Raw genomic sequence first — 23,725 nt, forward strand, 5'->3', positions numbered from 1 at the left:
CTCCCTGCCCCCACATCTGTTAGCAACATGAGGCAAAGCACTCTTTGGCCTGAACTAATTGCACTACAAGTGAGAGATAATGAGAATCTGAGCTATAGAAGCTATCACTCAAGTAGAAGAAAGGAAGGGGATGGACATAAAAGATGGTACATTTAAAATCAATTGGATTGGGTGCAGCTGGGTAGCTCAGTGGATAGAGAGCCAGGCCTAGAGACGGGAGGTCCTAGGTTCAAATCTGGCCTCAGATACTTCCCAGCTGTGTGACCCTGGGCAAGTCACTTGACCCCCATTGCCTACCCTTACCACTCTTCCACCAAGGAACTAATACACAGAAGTTAAGGGTTTAAAAATATAAAAACAAAAAAGAATAAAATCAATTGGATTCGGCATGTGATGATATATAGAGTTGAAGAAAAGGAAAGAGCAAAAGAAAATGTAAGGGTTTAGAACATGACTAAACTGAGAAAGGAGGTTGCTTTTAATGAAAATAAAACAGGGAGAAAAATAGGTTGTTGGGGAGATATGATGTCAAAAGTTACTTTTTGAATATCTTCAGTTCGTTGTGTCAGTGGGATGTGAAGGTGGAAATATCCAGCAGGCATTTTATAATATAGGACAGAAGCTTGAGGGGAGCTCCTGGCTGGATATAGAGATTCAGGAATCATGTCATGAACGTGATAATTGAAGTCATAAAACTGGATGATAGCCATAGGAATAGATGATCTCACTTTAGGGGAAATTCACAGAGAAAGAAAAGGGAAGAGGAATTGTGCTAAGTACTGAGGACATAAAGATAGATAAAGACATGGGCCACACTCTCAAGAAGCTTACAATCTAATTGGGTAGAAATGAGGTTTACAGATACCTGTAATTAAGGGTAAATGTGTTAAGGGCAAGGGAGAAGCAAGGAGGGAGATTATTTTTTTTTTCCTAATGCTGGAAGGAAGACAAAATGGATGAAGATTTGGGAGAAATAAGGAAGAAATACAAGGGTGTTTACTTGGATAGTCTCAATCTCTTTTTTTTTCCAAGCATTTTTCTTCATTTTTTTATTTCTTTGTTAAATAAAATTGAGCACAATGAAATATAGAAGAGAAACACTGCCAATACCATATGAAGAATACAGAATTCTCAAAAAGCAACCAGAGATATAAAAAGTTACAGTTCCCATAGCAATGTTGCCATGGTCACTTTGACTCCAAAGGGCATCTTTTATTAATTCAGTGGTTTTCTTACATTTAATTTTATTTATCTCACCTTTAAGATTTCTAATTTTGTGTTTAATTGGAGATTTTTAATTTGTTCTTTTTTTAGTTTTTTTTTAAATTGCATTCCCAATTCATTGATCTTTTCTTTCTCTATTTTATCAATATAATCAATCATTCAGAGAAATAAAACTTCTTTTAATTACTGCTTTTGCTGTATCTGGTAGGTTTTGGTATGATGTCTCATTACTATCATTCTTTTTAATGAAATTATGGTTTCTATTATTTGTTCTTTAACTCACTCATTCTTAAAGGTTGTTATTTAGTCTCCAATTAGTTTCTACTTTTTGTTTCCATGATCCCTTAATATATACAATTTTTGTTGCATTATGGTCTGAAAAGGATATATTTAATATTTCTGCTTCTTCATATTTAACTATGATGTTTTATGCCCTAACATATGGTCAGTTTTTATAAAGGTACCATACACTACTAAGAAAAAGGTATACTTTCTCTTCCCATTTAATTTCTTCCAGATATCTATTATTTAACTTATCTAAGATTTTATTCTTCTCTTTGTATTCTTTCTTATTTGTTTTTTGGTTAGATTTCTCTAGTTCTGAGAAAGGAAAATTGAAATCCTCCACTATTATTGTTTTGTTATTTCCTTCCACCTGTAACTCATTTAGTTTTTCCTTTATAAATTTGGATGCTATAACATTTGTTGCATATAGGCTTAATACTGGTAATGCTTCATTATCTAAGGTACACTTTAATATAATATAGTTTCATTGCTTATCTCTTTTAGCTGGTACTTTATCAGAGATCATTATTGCTAACCTTGCTTTCTTTGTAGTGGCTGAGACATAAAATATTCTACTCCAGCCTTTTATTTTTACTCTGTGTGCCTCTATTTTTAAGTGTGTTTCCTGTAAACAACATATTGTCAGGTTTTAGTTTTTGATCCATTGTGCTTTTGTTTTATGGGTTAATTTATCCTATTCACCTTCAAAGTCATAATTAGTTGTGTATTTTCCTACATTCCATTTTCCTGTTTGTCTTTCTCTTCCTCTTTTTTTTCCATAACCCTTATCGGATGTCCAATTTCTTCTATTCACTACCTCTCCAATTTGCACCCCTTCATAAAACCTTTCCCTCCCTTTGCCAATCCTAGTTCTAAATTAGCCCATCCTTCTAAAAGTCCCTCCCTTGCCCCTTCCCTGTTACCTTTTAGTTCTTATTCTATCCACCTTTCCAAAAGTTCCTTCCTTATCCCCCAAACTGACCCTTGTATTTCTTGATAGGAATTCAATTCTAAAAATTTCTTACTTTTCTCCCTTAACTCTTCACCTTACTCCAATATTTCTTGATATGTACTCCCTTCCAAGTATCTCTCCTTGTCTTATTCCCCTGCCCTCTTTTCTCTTAATCTACTGTCTCCCTATTTCCCTTAGTCCCTTATGGAGGCTCTTAATCCCTCCCTTATCCTTTTCTCTTTCCTTCCTGTTTCTCTGTACCTTAAGAAGACATTTATCCTTCTAGTGATATATGCTATTTTCTCTTTAACCCAGATCTGATGGGAGTAGTACTGGGTCCTCCACCTCTTCTCCCCTTTCCTGTGACAGTTTTCCCTCTCATTCCTGTTCTACATGAGATAATTGTTTCATTTTACTTCCCCTGCTCTATTTTATTATTATTTTTATTTTATTCCATTATATTCAACTTAACCTCAAGCCTTTTATCTATATCTATATCTATCTTTTGAACTATACAGGTAATGATATCATTCTTAAGAGTTATAGATGGTATTTTCCCATATAATGAGTAAACAATTTGACCATTTGGGTCCCTTATAATTAATTGGTCTTTCATATTCACTTTCTTGTGTTTCTTATAGATTAAATTTTCTACTGATTTCTGTTTTTCCCCCCAAGAATAGTTGAAACTCCTTTAGTTTGTTAAATATCCTTTTTTATTGCGTAATTATGCTCATTTTTGTGGGGTATGTAATTCTTGGTTGTAAATCCAGTTCCTTTGCTCTTCAAAATACTGTGTTCCATGCCCTTCGTTCTTTCAATGTTGAAGCTGCTAAGTCCTATGTTATTCTGAATGTAGCTCCAAGGTATATAATTTTCTTTTTTCTTGTTGCTTGTAGAATTTTCTCCTTAACAAAGTTGCTATGGAACTTAGCAATGACGTCCCTGAGTATTTTCATCTCAGGGTCTCTTTGTGGTGGTAATTGGTGAATTCTTTTCATTTTTATTTAACTTTCTAGTTCTAGAATTTCTGGGCAATATTCCTTGATGATTTTTTGGAGGGTGAGGTCTAAACTCTTTTTGATCAGAACTCTCCAGGAGTATAACAATTCTTATATTGTGTCTCCTTGATATATTTTCTAGGTCAATTGTTTTTGTAATAAGATGTTTCATATTCTCTTCTATTATTTCAATCTTTGATTGTTTTATTATTTCTTGTTGCCTTAGGAAGTCATTAGTTTCCCCTTGTACAGTGCTAGTTCTTAAATTATTTTTTTCCATGAGTTTCTAGATCTCTTTTTCTATTTAGGTAATGTTTTAGAAGTGGTATCTTTACTGTCCTGAGTTTAAACAAAATTTTTTTCTGTCCCCATAATAGCTATCAACAGTTGGGTTCTTTCTCATTTGTTTATTCATTTTAAAAAATAGTGGCCATGCCAAATAGGCTTGATTATTAGATTCATATTAGAGTCCCAGGGTTCCTAGTATGTAAGGGATGGTATCTCAAGTTTCAGAATTTTTTGTGCTTATTATTTCTTGTGTTCTATTTAGTTCTTCCAATTTCTATAATCTAGGGCCAAGTATAGTTTGAGGTCCTCACTCTCACTCAAGTCCCAAATCTATCATTTACCTCAGGTTCTCCAACTAGAACCTCTGGCAGTTCTACCACTACAAACACACAGTTCATCTCCCTTCTGTGGTTGACTCAACTCTTGGCAGTAAATATAGCCAACAGGGCCCCAGCCCCATAGCAACCATATTCATAGGTGTGTGTTCTCCATTTTTCCTCTCCTGATGTTGTAGCTTAGAATAGAGCAGGTGTCTTGGTCTAAGAGCTTGGGGCCCTGAAGTCTTTGGTCAATGGTCAACTTCCCTGGTGGAGGTGAGTGTGGACCTCTGGGACTGAAGATACATCCCATAAAGGCATATCCAGGGTTTTAAGCCTATTAACTCCACTAGTCTCCACCACTGGGATGCAAGCTCCTAGGTCCAGGTGATAAGGTAAGACTACCCCATCCAGGTCCAGGACTTGACTCTTGGTTCTGCATTGTTTGTTCCAGGGAAATCCAGTGTCTGGTAAGACTGGTAAGTCCAAGGAAGTCAGAGACTTTCTTCCCTAGTTGTCCTTGGCTGCTCAGCTTCACTCCTGATTTTTATCTGTCTTTGCCAGTTTTAGCATTGATTTTGTGAAATGATTTTTTTTATTGTTTGTGGGAGTATTCAGAGAGAAGGCTCATGCCCTACTCTCCCATCATCCCACCATCCTAGTTCTTGATCTTCATAAATGAGAAGACCATAAGCTGAATATTCAAAGAGACAGAGTGAAATCGTTCTGTTATTTCAGTCACATCTGACTATTTATGACCCCATTTGGGGTTTTATTAGCAGATAATGAAGAGGTTTGTCATTTCCTTCTACAGCTCATTTTATAGATGAGGAAACTAAGTCAAACAGGATTAAGGAACTTACCCAGATTCATACAGAAGCTTAATAAAAAATGTTCATTTATTATGTTTTATCACTCTATCATCTTTCAGAGTTGTATATATACTTTATTCACACAAAAATTGCAGGCTCCTTGAGGGCAGGACCAATTTCACTTTTATCTTGATATTCCTAGAATTTACTTGTAGGGTTCTTCACAAAGAAAAAACAAAAACAAAAACATGGAGTCCCAACGCTTAAGTTCAGGGCATTGCTCTACCCAAATAACTTTTAACTTTGAGGAAGTCATATCTTCCCTCTAGGCCTCAGTTTCCCCTTCTATAGAATGAGAGTGTTGAATTAGATGAACTTTAAGAGTTCTTCTAGCACTATATTCTTTTATCATATGATTTTACTTGGCTCAATCTTTTTACCAGGAATTTTTCTCTTTCTTCTTTCTCACCTTTGTTATTTTTGGAAAAGGTTTTTTGAATCTTAAGTTCTCATGAACTGGTCTTGATCTTTCTGTCTTAAGGACACATACACACCAAGAAAAAGGAGATTTCTGAGGGGAGTGCGGGGGACAAAGGAAGCGAAGGTCAAGAAACTGGCTAGGATGACCTGGCCTTTTATATATCTTCAAGAAAGTCACAGGAACACAGATTTCCTGGCCCTTATAACTTCAAGGTCTGATCTGGTAAGCTGTTTTGGATATAAGTCAGAAGAACAAAACCACCTTCTTGTATTTAAATGGCCCTACTTCTCTCCAGGTGCATCCCTGTGTCTATTAGAAGAACATTCCTTTGAAATCCTATTGCTAGTAACATAGCACTAATTGTATTTGTACCCCAGGTACCTTATTACTTAAGCCTTAAAAATAGTTCTGAAAGTCATTAGGCACATAAAATTTGCATTGGCCCCATTCAAACACACTGATATAATGCCTTTTCTCTCTCCTGTCTCTATACATTTTTTTCTTATTATTTTATATCTAACTGAACTGAGAACACCCTTGCCTCTATCCTTAGAAAATAAAGTTGATCTCCTGCTCCATTCAAGCATAAAAAAGAAATTCATTATGGGAAACTCCCTAGAGTCATCTATAAAATCAGCCCTTATTCTTATATAAAGGCTATGAATTCATTTTTAAAAACTGATTCAAGAGGGACTTCTAAGTAGCACAGGGAATGAAGAGAGATAGTCCTAGTGTTGGGAGGACCTGGGATCAAATCTGTCCTCAGACACATCCTGGCTGTGTGACCCTGAACAAGTTACTTAATGTCCATTACCTAGTCCTTGTCCTTCTGTCTTAAGAGTTGTTACTAAGACAGAAGATGTGGGTTAAAATATATATTTTTTTAAAAGTTTGAAGAGCACCAATTAGGTTAATTGTCTATAGTTTTAAGTTACACAGATGAAAGCACCATTCCTGCCCTTCTCCTCACTTCCAAAATGAGATAGCTGGAGCCACATTTAGAGGTTCAAGAAAAAAAGGTGGTACAACATGGATAGAGCTTTGAGCATGAAGTCAAGAAGATCTAAGTTCAAATCTGCCTTTTAGTTGGATGACTGGTTTAGTTGGGCAAGTCACTTATCCTCTGTCTGAATCAGTTTCTCCTACTGTAAAATAGAGATAACAATAGCACCTACCTTTCAGAATTGTTGTGAGGATTAAATGGGGTAATATTTGAAAAGTGCCTGCCACATAGTAGACACTTCATCCAAGCTGATTTCTCTTTGTAAGTTCTGAAATTCCCTGTTTAAGTGAAGGTTTTTAGTAGGAAAGGGCTCAGAGAAATGTTTTGCATCGGCCTCACTTTGGGAAAGAATGCTGCCAAGTTCAGTCTTTCTGGTGGAAAATGAATCAATGCCCATCACTGGGTCATGTAGGGTTGCAGAAGTGGCTGGCTGTTTTTCAGCTGGAGTCTTCCAGAGAGCCCAAGGTATTTCTTGAGTGTTAATCTCCACTTCCCTCAGTCAGTGATTGCTCCAGTAATTACAGTCTGCCTCCCTAAGTTCCTCTGCAGTTGCTGAATGATGCAGGACTCAGCTTCATTTCCCAATATAAAGTTCCAGGTCCACTGTTTTTAGGAGGAGTGGGTCCATGCAGGATGATTCTTCACTCAGGAGATAGCTACAACTCATCATTGATTTAAGGAGCCCCTGTCCTGCAATCTGGGATTCAGGATTGAAAAGATCTTTGAATGAAAGGATCCATGTACGTATGGGTGTATTTATTATCACAATCTCTTTTCAATCTTCAAGTCCAGTAATGTTGTCAGGGGAACCTAAGCAGGATCAAGTTTCAATTCAATGCATGCCTAAAGGTTTGGATAAACAACAGCAGCAACAACAACAATCTTACCTTCCTAAGGGGCTGCAGAATTAAGCTAGAAATCTCCTTAAGCACTTCAGAAGAACTTAAAGGATTTCCCCACAGCTGGGCTTTTTGTTGGTCCCCCTCTACAATCACCTAGTTCAGGAATCTAATTCCTTACTCCTCTTAGGCATTCTAAAATTCGCCAGGTGTTAACCACGCCTGCTGGACTCTGCTTCCAGAAGCAGTAAAAGTGAGGATTGAAAGACAGCTCTGAGATTCCCAGTAGCAGAAAGAAGGTAAAACATAAAATGATTTTTTAAATTTAATTTACTTATTCCTTTATTTGTTACATTAAAGTTCCCAGGTATCTCCCTCTTTCTCTTTCCTTCCCACACGAAATAAGACATCATTTGAAAAAATATGTGTATGAAATTATGACTTGTTTATTTCTACTTAACAGTTCTTTCTCTGGAGATAGATTACAAGTTGTTTTTCAAACAATATTTCAGTTGCTGTATATAATGTTCTCTTGGTTCTGCTCATTTCACTATTTATAATTTCATGTGGGTCTTTCCATATTTTGTTTTGCTTTTGTTTTAATTAAACGACTAGTCATTTCTTAACACAAAGTAGTAGCCCATCACAAACATATATGCCATAACTTTTTTCGCCATTCCCCAGTTGATGGGCATCCCCTGGCATTCCCTCAACTTCCAGGTCTTTGTCACCAAAAAGAGAGCTACTATAAATATTTTAGAATTTTTTTTTCTTTTTCCCTGATCGCCTTAGGAAACAGTGGTACTACTAGGTCAAAAAGAAAACACAGTTTTATAGCTTTTGGGGCACAATTCCAGATTTCTCTCCAAAATGGTTTTTATCAGTTTAAGATTCCACCAAAATTATATTGACATCCCCATTTTTCCACATCCCCTCCAACAACTATTTTGCTCTTTTATTATTTTTAGCCAGTTTGATAGGTGTGAAATGGTATCAGAGATATTTTGATTGCATTGATTGAATCAATAATGATTTAGAGCATTTTTTAATATGGCTATATATAACTTTGATTTCTTCAACCATGACTGTCTGTTCATATCTTTTGACCATTTATCAATAGGGTAATGGCTCATATTCTTATAAATTTGATAGTTCTCTATATAGTTGAGATATGAGACCTCTATTTAAGAAACCACTACAAATTTTCCTACGATTTTCTGCTTTCCTTCTAATCTTGACTACATTAGTTTTATTTGTACAAAACTTTTAAATTTAATGTAATAAAAATAATCAATTTTTCTATCTCACAATGCTTTCTATATTTTATTTATTTATAAATTCTTTTACTTCCACAAATCTGATAAATTATATATTCCCTATCATTTCTAATTTGCTAATGGCATCTCCCTTTATATCTAGGTTATGTATCTATTCTGATTTTATCTTAATAAATGGTGTAAGATGATGTACACTTAATTTTCTGCCAGGCCACTTTCTAGTTTTCCCAACAAATAGTCAATTCTTATCCTCAACATGTGGATCTTTACTTTTGTCAAACATTTGATTCTATAATCCTTTACTACTATTTGCTCTATCTTTGTTCTGTTTCACTGATCTACTTTTCTATTTTTTAGTGAGTATATCAGATAGTTTTGATAATTACTGTTTTATAATAGTTTAAGATTTGGTACAGCTAGACCTTCCTTTACATTTTTTAATAATTCCTTTGATGTTCTTGACTTTTTTATCCTCTAAATGAATTTTGTTATTTTTTTCTAGTTCAAAAAATATTTTTTGATAATTTAGTTAGAATAAGTAAATTAGGTTAGGCAGGATTGTAATTTTAATTATATTGGCTCTGACTACCCATGAACAATTAATATTGCTACAATTATTTAAATTCACTTTATTTTTATAGAAAGTGTCTTATAATAATGTTCATGTAGTTCCTGGATTTGTTTTGTCAGTTATACACCCAGGGAGTCTATTCAGTCTATTACTACTTTAAATGGAGTATCTTGCATTGTCTCTTCTTGATGGGTTTTGCTGGTAATATATAAATGCTGATGATCTATATGGGTTTATTTTATATCCTGCTACTTTACTAAAAAAAATTATTGATGCTTTCAATTAACTTTTTAGTTGAAATTTCTAGGATTTCCCATATATGCCATTATATTATTACTTCTTTGCCCATTCTGGTTCCTTCAATTTCATTTTCTTTTCTTATTGCTATTGCAATACAACATTAAATATTGGTAATAATGGACATCCTTGTTTCACTCCTGATTTTATTGGGAAGTCTTCTAACTTACCCCCATAACTGATAATATTCACTGAAGATTTTAGGTATATGGGTCATATTATTCTAAGGAAAACTCTGTTCATATATATGTTTTCCAATGTTTTTAATAGGAATAAGTATTGTATTTTGTCAAAAGCTTTTTCTGCATCTACTGATATGATTTTTGATACTTTTGTTGTTGATATCATCAATTATGTTAATAGCTTTCCTTATGTTACACCATCTTTGTATACTTGGCATGAATCCTGTTTGGTCATAATGTGTAATCCTTATGTTATATTGTTGTAGTCTCCTGGCTAATATTTTATTTAGGATTTTGCATCTATATACATAAATGACATTGGTCAATAATTTTCTTTCTCTGTTTTTGCTCTTCCTGGTTTAAGTAGTAGTGCCACATTTGTTTCATAAAAGGAGTTTGGCAGTACTCTTTCTTTACCAATTATTCTAAATAATTTATTTAATATTGGGATTAAATGACCTTTAAATGCTTGGTAGAATTCGCTTGTAAATCCATCTGCTTCAGATGCTTTTTTCTTAGGAAGTTCATTTAAAGCCTGGTCAATTTCTTTTTTCTAAAATAGGTTTATCTAGATATTCTATTTCTTCCTTTTTTTAGTCTAGGCAGTTTATCTTTTTGTAATTATTCTTCTATTTCACTTAAATTGTTAAATTTGTTGATATATTTTTGGGCAAAATAAACCCTAATAATTGCTTTGATTTCATCTTCATTAGTGGTAAATTCACCCTGTTCATTTTGATGTTGGTAATTTGTCTTTTTTTTTTTTAATTATATTGGCCAATGGTTTATTATGATTTTTCTAAAAAGAAAACCATCATCTCTTGAGGGTGATACTGTGCCAGAGTCAGCTCTGTGTGGTTTTGGGCCCATGACTCTGTGTGGAGGCATAAAATATTGAACACTAGCTCTCTCATGATTAAAGATTTGCTTTTCTGACTATCGAATAGTTCTGTGTTTTTCCCCAAGTTAACAGTGTCAACCTGAATTTGTGAGGACTAACAAAGCAAGGACAATGGTCAGGCCAAAGAACTGTAATTCAGGATCACTACCCAACTCCAAGAGTGCCAGAGAAATGCAGAAGGGGTAGGGTTCAAATACACTTCAACTGGAAGGAGTGTTTGGGAGGGGCAACTATAGGAATCAGCAATGGTTTCCAGGTGCAGTTGCAGTAAATTTTCAGATATCAAAAGACGTGCTCCAACCCAGAATTCAATAAGGTCAAGGTAGCCACTCCTGATAATAACTTTAGAAAAGGTTGGGTGAAGGATTAAATGGTATTTTATATGTCTAGGAAAACTGAGTAAAAGAATTGGCCTGGTTTCCTAGAGAAAAAGCAAAAGGTTATAATGGTGGCTGGGGTAGCTTCCTAGATTCAAGAGGAATGGAGGTGGTGAGAAAGTGAGGTCTAACCCAAAAAGAATACAGTATTGTTTTGTCGACATGGAATCTAGAGTTCCCAAACTTGTAGCTTAGTGAGGTATGATGAACCCCAAGTTTAGAAATAGTTTGTAGGTTGGAGACCCCCAAAGCTTGTGCTTGTTCCCAGTTCCCATGGGAATCCACCCTGAAGGGAATCTCAGGCTAGCAGTTGCAGACTGAATAATGGACCCCAGGGTAAATGCTAAATACCCTTTTGTCCTAGGTAGTCTTGCCCATTGTATCTGAGACCCAGTCCCAGGAAGGCACACCTGGGCAGGAACTATCTTTTAGTATCCATTGTGTAAGTAGCCCCTTCCCCTACACCCTAGCCTCTAGCTATGATCCCTTTCTCTAGCTTGATTGTATCCTGTCAGTATAATGTCAATCATCTCTCCTGGCCCCTAGATCTTCCCAAATGGTATATAAGTTCCCCAATTTCCTTTGTCCCTAGGAGTGGTCATCTAGCGCGGTGTCACTCCCAGGGGGATCAGGGAGCAGAGGGAAGCAGTGTTCCTTTAGACTCTGCACAAGGCGCAGCTCTGCATAAGAGGCCAAGTAGCCCTCATCCCCCTTTTCCCTTGATTAAAGAGTGGTTTTATGACTATTTAATAGTCCCGCGTTTTTCTAAGTTAACAGTTTGTTTGATAAAGAAGACTGTTAAGGGCTTTGGGATATTCATTGTTCCTACCTCAAATTCTCTAAAAGGATAGAGGCTGCAGGAGAAAACCCACCAAACATCAGTCCCAACTAGGGAAACTCCTTTTACAATGCCTACAATGCGGGTCAACAACTTCCTGGCAAATTAAGTACAGTATTATTGAATAACTTTACCCAAGCCTGATCCCTGTCCTAAACTAGATTTTTATTTTTTTCACTAGTTCTTTTATGTATGTAATATCAGTTGATCAAAATTCAAATAGAAGTTGAATTCATATTGACTTAGAAAACCACAAATTAACATTATGTGTTGTATTGTACTTTTATTTATTCTGTTAAACATTTCTCAATTACATTTTAATCTGCTGGACAAACTCTCAATCTATGCCACAGGGACCAAAAACAATTCAATAACCACTGACTATTCCTTGCAATGGTATCACTAGAAAACAGGTGTCTCTCAAAAGCCCAAGCCAGTTCAACTGAGGGAATTATCAGACGGGAATTTCCCTGATTTTATGTGATGGGGAAAAAAATTCACTGTAAAACTGGGTTCCGTGGTATTGTCGGAGTTGTTTCCTCTAAGAAACAAGAAACAAATCTTTAGTTTTTATTGCCAGAAGTTCTTCTGTCAGGTTCCTTCTTTCTATCAAAGAATCACCTTGTCTTCTCTTTCTGCTATCTTATTTCTCTCCAGGCTGTACCTCCAAAGAAAATAATGCTATTTTCTTTTCGACTTCATCTTCATCCCAGCCATGGGATCCCAGCTCTACTGCTGGTCTAGATCTTGTTCCTCCTTCATCTACCGTTTTTTCTGGAGCACTGTTAGAAAATCACCCTCAGCATGGATCTAGAAAGGTTGTGTCAATGGACAGTATTATTATTCCATTAACTAGCCCAGACTTCCCCAAATAAATTCCTGAAAGTGAGGGGAGGGGAAAGGGAGCAGGAGCAGATCTGGGCCAACAAACAAAGGACAAAGGAGAATAAGGAACAAACCAACTTTAGGAGATTAGGAGCAGACTGACAAGTCAGCCAAAGGGGAAGATTAGAGAGCGAGAAAAACCCCCGAAGTGGGGGTAAGGAGGCAACACCACCCTCAAAAGGAAGACCCAGAAACTCCTAGTGCAGTTTCCCAGTCCAAAGCAGGAGACAGAGCTGGGCAGAGCCAGAAGGGCCAGTGGATTGGGGAAGGGAGAGGGGCGGTTAGTGTACCTCTCCTCAGTGCAGCTTAGCTGTTGACTTTGGTCCTCAGGTCTGTGGTCAAGGGGTCATGCTGGGTGGTCTGGTGGAGCATTAAGGCCAAAAAGTCAGCAGGGTTGGTCATGGCCCTTCTCACGATTCGCTCCTGCTTCAGCAGTTCTTCTAACTTGTACCACACTCGCACACGTTCCAGATCCACCTCGGCCCGCCGAAGCTTCTCCCAACAATAATGCTGATTGCACCGTTGTCTGGACCGGTGACAGAAGTCTCCCGTCAGCTCAAACACGTTCCGTACCAAGGGGAAGCCACACACTTCATCCTCTGGTACTTGGGGGTCCGTGGAGTGCTCAGGGCACAGGACCCGCAGGCGCTTACAATACGTTTTGTTCTGTGGGTTGTAGACATTACAGAAGAGTTGAGGGCCCCCCTCAATTCTGCTGGGGTGCATAGTCCCGATGCTTGTCCGGCTCTCATATTTGGCATAGCAACGCTCCATGTGCCTCAGTGCCACCTCGGAGCTGACGGAGTCGCCACAAGAGACACAGAAGATCTGCGGGTCCCTGACCTTGTTGTCTCCCTCATTAATCCCCTCGTCTTCCCTCACCACCTGTTGCTTTGCCCTGAGGATGACAGCCTCCAACTCATAAAAGCGGCGTTCTAAGTCTTGCAGCCGGATCCGAGCCCCCTGCTGCTCCCTCTGGATCTGCTCCAAAAGCTTCTTCCCGCGTTCTTCCGCCATACATTGGCTTTGCTGCCACTGCTGGATTCGCTGCGGTAGGATCTTACAGATGCGATTGAAAGCCAGCTTCAGGCCACAGTCATTAGAGCAGTACTTGGAGCCTGGCTGGGCAGGCTGGACACATCTGGGGCCCAGACACTGGGGCGTGGAGGCTGGGTATTTGGTATCTCTGGGTTCAAATAGATCCTCCTGCCTCTGTTTCTGCCGGTAACACTTCTCATACTTCTCCAGCTGCTTAGCGTGCTTTAATTTCACCAAGGATTTTCGAAGCCCGGCGTCTAGAAAAGGGGCATCCGGAGGGACACCGTGGTCATCAAAGGCTCTAGGGCAGACGTCCTGATAGAGCGCAGGGTCCAGGAGCAAGTCTATATCAGAGGGTGTCTCGGGTGTGGCCACAAACTCTGGTGACTCATTTAGCAAAGGCTCCTCCAAGGCAACCTTCCTTCTCTGGATGGCTGTATCATCCCTGGGCTCAGTCTCATGGCAGGGTTTTTTGTGTAGGTGTTGGATCTTCGTCTTTGAGTCTTTCTCTCGGCACTGCAAACAGTAGGACTCTCGTTTGACTTTTGCCTTCTTCTCTGTGGTCTTGATGCAGTCGCCATGAAACCACTTGTTGCAATTGTCACAGCTGATCATGAAGCAGTTGATATCAGGTTTGCCTCTAACAGGGCAAATGGGTGCATTGAACCCATTCTCAGACTTGGCTTCTTCCCCTTCAGCAGCCTTGGAATCTGAAAATTCACTCTCCATGGCAACACCAAGCCCTTGCAACTCCTTAGGGACAACAACTCTCCCCTATATGTTTTGTCCCCAGTCAGAATGTAAGCTCCTTGAGGACAAGGAATATCTCACCTTTATATTTCTATTCTCAGAGCCTAGCACATTTCCAGGTGTACAATAAATGCTTAATAAATGTTTTCATTTGTGCAATCCTCATTGTAAAATATAACGTGGCGTTGTAGATAGAAAAACAGGCCTTAGATTCAAAAAGCTTTTGTAAAATACTCACTTCTAACACTTATCTGGTGGTGGTGCCCTCCTAGATCAGTCACTCTTAGTACACCAGGCAACTCCCTAAAACTATGAATTGCAGCTCAGTATTTATAGAGGGAAGTGCTTCCTGGGAGATCCCTTTGTGTGAATTCACAAGTTCAGAGATCACACAGTTATCCTTAAAGGCTTTTAATACTAAAGAAGTACTTTATTATGTCATCTCATTTGAGTCAACAACTCTCAGGAAGGTAATAAAAGCTAGCTACATCAAAGTAAAATAATAAAATGACTTGGAGTCTTGGATTAAATCAATTAACCCACCACAACTGCCTCTGCGTTCTGTCTCTTTCTCTGTCTCTCTCTCACACACCTCTCATCTCCCTCTCCCAACCCTCCCACAGACATAGACATATGGACTATGAAATCAGTGATTTGTTCTGGCCAAATTGCATCCTTTCTTTCATTTCCCCATTTCTATTGTTAAACAGTTATCAGAAGCCACTACCTTGACTCCCTTGACTTCTTGGTTGGAGCAGCTCTGGTGATACCTCTGGAAACTCACTTCACCTGGAATGATTTTATCTTCTCTATGGTAATCACACTAGATGTTAATCTCTTCTCTCTCCTTGTTACCCCTCCCTAGAACTCTTCCTTTCGGAAGTACATTTAAATTCTGCTCTTTCTGCCTTTCTTCAGCACTCCTGCTGGGCTAAGATCCTAAATTTCATTTCCCTTTCTTCAACTCAACCTTATGGTAGATATTTTGGTAGTCCTTGCTGGGGACACATCTGTTTTTTTCTAATTATTCAGCTCTTCTCTCTATCCTTACATCCTTGACAAGTCGTGTCCATCCATGCCAATCACATGAACCTTCCAGATATGTCTCTTTTAGCTAGAACTTCTACCAGTTAGATAGAAGAGATTTGTTTGGGGTCTTGCTTTACTTTCTCCCATGAACTACATTTCTCAAAAGACTTTGGAGAAGAGAACATGTCAGTTCTCACAGTGATTTCCCAAGTCTGTGCAGATGGACCCATGGATGTGACTGGACACATAAACACTGAAGTTAGAGGGAAGAAAAATAGAAATACAAGGTGAGGAGGGAGAAATGTCACTTCCATGAGCAGAACCTTCATCCTCACCTTTTGGAAAGGGCTGTGAGTTCTGATATCTGCATTTATTATCATGGAAAAAGTAAATCAGAACCTGAGAAGAATGAAGCCAGTAAGCTAATGAATGAACAGCACACAGAGCCATCCAATTAGGACATCAAGATTTATTCCATGTTCTAGATAAGAGGTAGAAACCTAGCTGCCAGCTATTACTTACTACTGTGGCAAGAATTGAGAAATTTGCATTAAATGCACAAATTTTCTGTTTCTTCCATCTGAAAATAGAAGCCAGTGAGAGTATTGTTCTGCCCTCTGGGGAGGAAAGAATTGAGATGGTTGTTGCTTCTGAGGATACAAGTACTTTTGCTTGCATTTTATTACCCTCTTATTTAATGCAATTAAACTGCTTACTAAGTTAATGGGCCCTGTTGTGAAGAGATTACTGAGTTTACTGAACTGACTGGAGGCCTGGTAAAGGAAGAGGCCAACCCAGGAAGGAAACGAGTCATTACTCCTAAATAATAAAGTTCCTTGAGTGTTGATATGGTAAGAAGATCAGATGAAGGATGAGTAAATTGACAGCTACTGCTGCCCAGAGTCTAGATTTCTTGAAAGGAGACAGTAACACAGTAACCTACCTATTAAATTAATGACCTCCGAAAACTACTTTATAAAGGCATATTGCATTCAGATATCTAAGATGTCCTGATATGAAGGTAACTCACAAGCCTGACAGGCAAGTCAGTTGGCTAGCTAGAGTTGAAGACATTCTTTAATAAGCCACAAAATTGGGACATGCTGGAGAGCAACCAAGTCTAGCTCCCCTGGAAAGACCATTTCTCTTTCATCCTGTGGGAAACCACTAAAGGATTTATGGAAAGCTATATTAATTGATCTCTTAATGACTAGGTTTCCTTTTTGACAATGCCCATCAGCCAAGATCTAACTTTCAATGTTGGAATAATAAATAACTCTGTGATTATCATTCACTCTATAGATAACAGGACAGTAAAGATTTTAACCAGCCTTGATATGGGTATTAGGTCATCTGATGACCTAACTCTATCACATTAATATTTTCTGGCTCTTCAAGAGGACCTACTCTCATCTTGGACAAGTTAGAGTAACTTACAGGTAGTCTAATAGTGATTGATACATTTCCTGGGAATAATATATATGAGGTAATGGATCTAAGTCTGGAAGGGACTTTAGAGGTCATTTAATCCAATTTCTTCATTTATTAAAGTGGGAATAGGAAATGTTAAACTGGAAAAAAAAACACAGAATTAGTAAATAGTCAGAAAAAGCATACTTTAATTGAGGAGAGGGGTTCAGTGCTTTCCTCTTAGGCCCCCACACAGATCTGTGGGCTACACACCCACACATGAACCCCAAGACTGGTTGCTCTGGTTACTGACCCCCGGGAATACCAACTGCACTAGATTGGACAATTCTGAAGAGCCATGAAAATTGGGAAGCTTATATACTCTTTTGGGAAACCAAGAGACAGGGAAATATGATTGAATGACATTACCATGGCTACAAGGAAATGAGAGTGTTCAACTTATACTGGCAAGCTAGAGAAAGAAACCATAGCCAGAGGTTAGGGTGTAAGTGAATGGACTACTTACTTATGATGGATATTAAAAAGGGTGGTTCTTTTTAGTATCCATTGTGGATCTTCTTGGGAAAGGGTCTCTGATACCATAGGAAAGACTACTAAAACAAAGAGGGTACTTGGCATTTACTTAGCCCCACCTAACTAGTATTATCATTTACTTTAGGGTCTATTACTGGCCCAAAGTCTGACATTCCCTTCTAGGTGAATTTTCAGGGGAACAAGGACAGACTTAGGGTCTCCAGCTTTCAAGCTAATCCTAAAACTTGGGGTTCTCTTAGATTCCACAGTGACAGAAATTAAAGTTTAGAGACTTTAAATTACTTGTCTAAGATCTCATAGCAGAAAGTGACTGAGTCAGGATTCAAACTCAGGACTCCAAAATTTATTGTTTTTTTCCATGCCTCTCTAAAAGCCCCTTGCAACTCTAATATTATCAGTAATGAGATATGTGACATGCTGGTTATTCAGAACAATAATTTGTGCTTCTGGCATGATCCTAGTAAGAACTACAGCCTGGGAAAAGATCATGGGTAATCAACATAAGATTCAGGAGCTCCTGAGATTTATCTCTTGATGCCCAACCTGTTTCGTCATAGCAGGATGAATAAAAATGTGGCATTGTAGGTAAAGATTAAAGTAAAGGCTGTCGACATGGAATCTAGAGTTCCCAAACTTGTAGCTTAGTGAGGTATGATGAACCCCAAGTTTAGAAATAGTTTGTAGGTTGAAGACCCCCAAAGCTTGTGCTTGTTCCCTGTTCCCATGAGAATCCACCCTGAAGGGAATCTCAGGCTAGCAGTTGCAGACTGAATAATGGACCCTAGGGTAAATGTTAAATACCCTTTTGTACTAGGTAGTCTTGCCCATTGTATCCGAGACCCGGTCCCAGGAAGACCCACCTGGGCAGAAACTATATCCATTGTGTAAGCAGTCCCTTCCCCTACACCTTAGCCTCTAGCTATGATCCCTTTCTCTAGCTTGATTGTATCCTTACCAGTATAATGTCAATCATCTCTCCCAGCCCCTGGATCTTCCCAAATGGTATATAAGTTCCCCAATTTCCTTTGTTTCTTGGAGTCATCTAGCCCGGTGTCACTCCCAGGGGTATCAGGGAGCCGAGCGAAGCAGGGTTCCTTTAGACTCTGCACAAGGTGCAGCTCTGCATAAGAGGCCAAGTAGCCCTCATCCCCCTTTCCCTTGATTAAAGAGTGGTTTTATGACTATTTAATAGTTCTGCATTTTTTTCTAAGTTAACAAAGCAAACGGTAAGCCAGAGGATAAAGAAATGAAATGGGAAATATTAACAATAAGAAGGTTTCAGCTACTTCCTATAGATTACCAACTCTGATGATAAAGAGGAGGAGGTTGTGTGTGTGTGTGTGTGTGTGTGTGTGTGTTTTATTGAGTACAGACCCTTCTATTGGTCTATTGGTTTATTGGTTTCTGTTGAACCACTAAATGATTTTGTTGGATCTAATGAACACCCTTTTGCCTGGCCCTTGGACAGTACTCTTCCTCAAAAAAAAGAATAATTCAGGAGAATGAAGGGGATCATTTAGAAGAGTAGTGTCATACTCCAGGAGAGAGACCTTTAACCTGGAAGGTCACATATTGACTTAGTTTGAAAAAGTATTGTTATCTATGTTCTAGTGTATTTTAATTTTGTTAAATGTTTCCCAATTACATTTTAATCTGGTTCTGCAGCTCCTGAAGACATTTGACCTCTGATCTATGAACAGTTCCCAAAGTTGACAATCTCATAGAACCATAGATTTAGAAATGAAAAAAGACCTTAGAGGTCTTCTAGTCTAACCTTTTCATTTTAGTGAGGAGACTTAAGCCAGGGAAGTGAAAGCCTTTGCTCAAAGGTCACAGAGAGCAAGTAGTGAAACCAGGATTTAAACCTATACCCTCTGAAACCAAATCCACTGGCCCTTCCACTGAAACAAGTATCCCTTTAAGTTCCCAATCAATTATACCTACAAGTCCTTAAGAGTATGAAAAAGTATATTTTGGAATTGTTAGTTGTAGTTATCAGAAAGGCCTGCTTCAACCTTGTTGACTTCATGGTTGGAGCAAGTCTTATGATATCTCTGGAAACTCACTTGGAGCTCATTGGTCTGCTCCAATATAAATCATACTTGGAGTCCCTTGATGTAATGAGTTGTTCACACCTGGACCCTGGACCCATTCAGATGGGTCCTGGAACACCTTAATCTTCTCAGATGTTAATCACACTTGGAGCTCAATGATGTGGTCAGATGTTCACACCTGGAGCTCCTTAATCTTCTCAGATACTAATCACGTCTGGAACCTTGATCTGATCAGATATTAATCAAACCTGGACCCCCTTGATGTGGTCATATGTTAATCACACCTGAAGCCAATTAATGTGATCAGGTGTTAATCACACCAGGAGGCCATTGATGTGATCAGATGTTAGTCATTTCTCCCTTTTGCCCTTCCCAACTACCCCTCCCAGTTTAAGTGTATTTAAACCCCATTCCTTCTGTCCTCAGGCCTGAACTTCAGTGTTGTGTGTCAAACCAGAATTGTAATTCCTTTGTCTGGATTTCTGATCTTTGTGTTGCTATTTGGATAGTTCTCCTTATTTCAGGTTGCAAGAATAAGGAAGATTGCATATTCATGTCTTTTGGTGAACATTCCCCCTTGATATGAGGGAGTAAAAGCCAATATAAATGAGGACAAGATTCAATTTACTATGTCCTTTCCTCCTCAATTTCAAGAACTTCCCCCACTTACATTCTGAGGGACTATTTCTCTTATCTCTGCCTCTTCATTCATGGAATATCAGTGTTGGAAGACGCCTCAGAGGGTTAGTTTATCTAGTTTTCCAGACCTAAACAAGCATCCTCACTACAGCACAGTGTCATAAATCAATATAAAAGATGCCATTTAATCTAGTCCAATCTCTCTACTTTGCAGATGAACAACTTTAGATCCTAAATCGACAAATCATTAACAAGAATTTTTGAAGTATTTAACCTGTGCTAAACTCTGATTAAAAGAAAAGCAAAATTAGTCCCTCCTTTGATGAGTTCCCATTGTGGGAGACAGCATAAGGTCTCCAAAACATCTATGTACATACAGCATGTAAAATGCAGGATTTATTGGAGATAATCTTGGAGGGAAGATATTAGCTTTGGGGATTGAGGTTGGAAAGACCAAGAAAGTCCTCTTGAAGACAATGGAATTGAAGTTGAGTTTTGAAGAAATCCGGGAAACTGAAATGAGAAGGGGGAACATTTTTGGCCAGAAGTAGCTATTTAGCCTTTGCTTGATGATTTTTAGTAACAGTTTTCCCAAAATAACCCATTCTACTATTGGACAAATTTAGGTCATAGGAAATTTTCCTTTTAAATCTAAAACTATATCTTAACAGCTTCCCTGCCATTGCTCCTGAAGCCATTTAGGAACCAAGTCAAGTTGCTCTTCTATAAAATTATTCAAATACTTGAAGTTAGCTACCATATTTCTACTAAATCTTGTTGAAAATAACCCCAAGCTCTTTAGACTGACTCAAATAGAGCATGAGCTCAAAATCTTTCACCCTCTTGGTTGCACCTCCTCTAGATAATCTCCAATTTATCAACTCCATTTCTAAAATGTACAACCCAGACTTGATATATTCCAAATATGTTCTGCTGTACAGTATAGCTGGACTACTATCTCCCCGTTCTATACACTATGCTATTTATTTACTACAGTCTAAGATTGTATTAGTTTTTTAATGACATATGAAAATGTTGACTCATGCTAAGCTTAAAATCCCCAGATGCTCCCGCCCCTCACTCTTCAAATTGCTCTCCAGCCATGTCTTTCTGGTCTTGTACTTGGGTAGATAATTTTTTTTTTTTTGGTTAACCTAAGTATAAGATTTTACATTTTTATTTTTCCTCATTAAATTTCATCTGATTAGTTTTAGCTGGATGTCCCAGCCTGTCATCTGCTAAGTTAACTATCTATCCCTTCTGGCTTTATGTCTTTCATGAATTTGATAAGCATCCCAACTATGCCTTAAAGCAAATCACTACAAGAAATGAAAATTGGCTAAAAGGATAAAATGACAAATATTGGACAGAACACTAATATACTGTTAGTGAAACTGTGAATTTATTCAGTCATTTTGGAGAGCAATCTGGAATTATACCCAAAGAGTTATCAAACATTATATATCTTTTGACCTAGCAATACCACTATACGTTTATTTTCTAAGGTAATAAGGGAAAAAAGAAAAGAAGCTATATATTCTAAACTATTTATAGCAGCTTTTAGTAGTGGGAAAGAACTGGAAAATGAGGGGGATGCACACCGATCTGATATTCATCAATGCATATGATTATGATGGAATACTACTCTACCATAAGAAATCACAAACAGGTTAAGTTTAAAAAAACATGGAAAGACCTACACAAAATTATGAATAATGAAATGGACAGAATGAAAAGAATATACAGCAGGTTAACTTGAGTAGGTCCATCTCCAGAGAAAGAATTGATAAATAGAAATAAACAAAGTATGGTTTTAATATGTATGTATGTATGTATGTATATATGTATGTATGTATGTAATCTTGTTGTCAAATGATACCTTCCATAGTGCAAATTGGGGAGAGAAGGAGGGAATTACATGGGATTTTTAATGTAACAAACAAATTAATTAATTAAAAAAAATAAATTAAAATAGTAAATAGCTAAGGACAGATCCCTTCACTAAAACTCCATCCCAAGCTGACACCAAGACATTAATGATTATTTTTTAAATAAGGTCATTCAACCAGGTAACTTAACTCAACTGTCATCTGGCTCACATCTCTCCATCATATCCCCTAAGAATGGCATCAGATATTGTCAAATTCTTTTCTAAAATATAGGCAAATTATATTTCTAGTAATGACTTGCTCTACCTATTTAGGATAATAGGATTATAATTCTAGAGTTTAGAGATTATCTAGTCCAATTCCTCTTTTACAGAAGAGGAAACTAAGGCTCAGGGAAGTTAAGAGACTTAGCAAAGATCACATAGGTAAAGTAACCTGTCCTTGATGAAGCTGTCCTGACTCTTTGGGATCATCACTCATTTCTTTCTCTAGATGTTTCTGAGTAATCCTTTAAATAATACCTTTTAGAATATTTTCAGGAATTGATATCAAGCTTATAGAAATTTAATGGAGGTCAATATACTATTTAACATAGTCAAGATAAAAATCAGTTCATTTCCCAATTACATACTTTCTGTCCATGTCTCAGCTCACCCCTCTTATGATATCTCCCTTCATTTATAGTTTCAATTTTGCAAGTTTAAAACTCAAGAATTTATTTCTTCTTGAGAGAATGGAACCTGAAATTAGGACATGCTACCATCAACTTCTGGAAAAAAAAGGGATTTTAAGAGGTTTCTTCAAACTTTTTGCTTCTACCAAAAAGCCCATAATTTCTGTCACTATCTAGGAATTATGTGGGGATCATGTTATATGAGAAGTCCTTTTTTTAAAATATAAATCAACAAGAATTTATTAAGTGTTTACTAAGTTTCAGGCACTATATTAAGTGTTTGGGATACAAAGCTAAATGAAATACTATCTACTCTCAAGGAGCATATATTCCAGGAAGTAACCTGTAGACATATAAGCTTATATAGAATAAATACAAAATTAATGTAGTTAAATGATAAATATATACATAAAAGTATATGTAAATAAATAGCTTAGATAATTATAAATATATGGTTATAGGACTATTGAATCATTATAATATAAATTATATTACATATGTATTATTTAACTTTAGTTAAGAAGAGAAAGCATTGGGAAAGTCAGAAAATACTTAATCAAAGAGGTAATGTCTGAGCTATGTCCCGAAGGAAGTGGAGAGATTCTTGGTGGCAGAAATGAGGAGGGAGGGAAATTCAGATTATCAGAGATAGTCAGTACAATGGAGAATAGTGGGTAAAGAAGAGAAAGAATTAACAATTTGGCTGGACTGTAGTGAGCAGGATGGAGAATAATGTCTAATGAGGCTGGAAAGATAGGTTGGGGGCATATTCTCAAAGACTTTAAAAGCCAAGGATATGTATGGAAAATACCAGCGTCTTGAGATATGCCAGACAAAGCACTTCAGCTTAGTTCCATATTTCTCTCTGTCTGCTAACTGCTGACAGGAATTCTATTTGCTTAGATAGTTATGAAGGTTAATGCAGATTAAGAAAGGACAAAAGTCCTAAAGAGAGAAAAGTATGAAGATAAAAAAGGAATGTCATTTTGAAATAAGGCAATATGTAATGTGCAACAAATAAGCAGATAAAAGGAATATGAGAGAAATCAAACAGTGGCAAAAGTTCAGTTTTTGGACTCTCTTGTAATATGTTGATCTCCATCCTTTCCACTCTCATCAACCCAACTTAACAAAACCCACAAGTGGATAGTTCTATGT

General features: G+C 37.5%; 2 protein-coding genes across 2 annotated transcripts in view; both read right to left on the reverse strand.

Moving 5' to 3' along the window:
- Nucleotides 1–23,725, reverse strand: part of ASTN1 (astrotactin 1) — a 466,613-nt gene that overhangs the window by 327,332 nt on the left and 115,556 nt on the right. The window lies entirely within an intron of this gene.
- Nucleotides 12,837–14,297, reverse strand: LOC123244501 (CXXC-type zinc finger protein 1-like). The gene has a single exon (XM_044673012.1). It carries the CDS (start codon nt 14,295–14,297, stop codon nt 12,837–12,839), a length of 1,461 nt encoding a protein of 486 aa, XP_044528947.1.

The sequence above is a fragment of the Gracilinanus agilis genome, chromosome 4 (assembly GCF_016433145.1).
Source record: "Gracilinanus agilis isolate LMUSP501 chromosome 4, AgileGrace, whole genome shotgun sequence".
NCBI lineage: Eukaryota > Metazoa > Chordata > Mammalia > Didelphimorphia > Didelphidae > Gracilinanus > Gracilinanus agilis.

Coding starts and splice junctions, on each gene's coding strand:
- LOC123244501 (XM_044673012.1), bottom strand. CDS start 14,297: ATGGAGAGTGAATTTTCAGATTCCAAGGCTGCTGAAGGGGAAGAAGCC.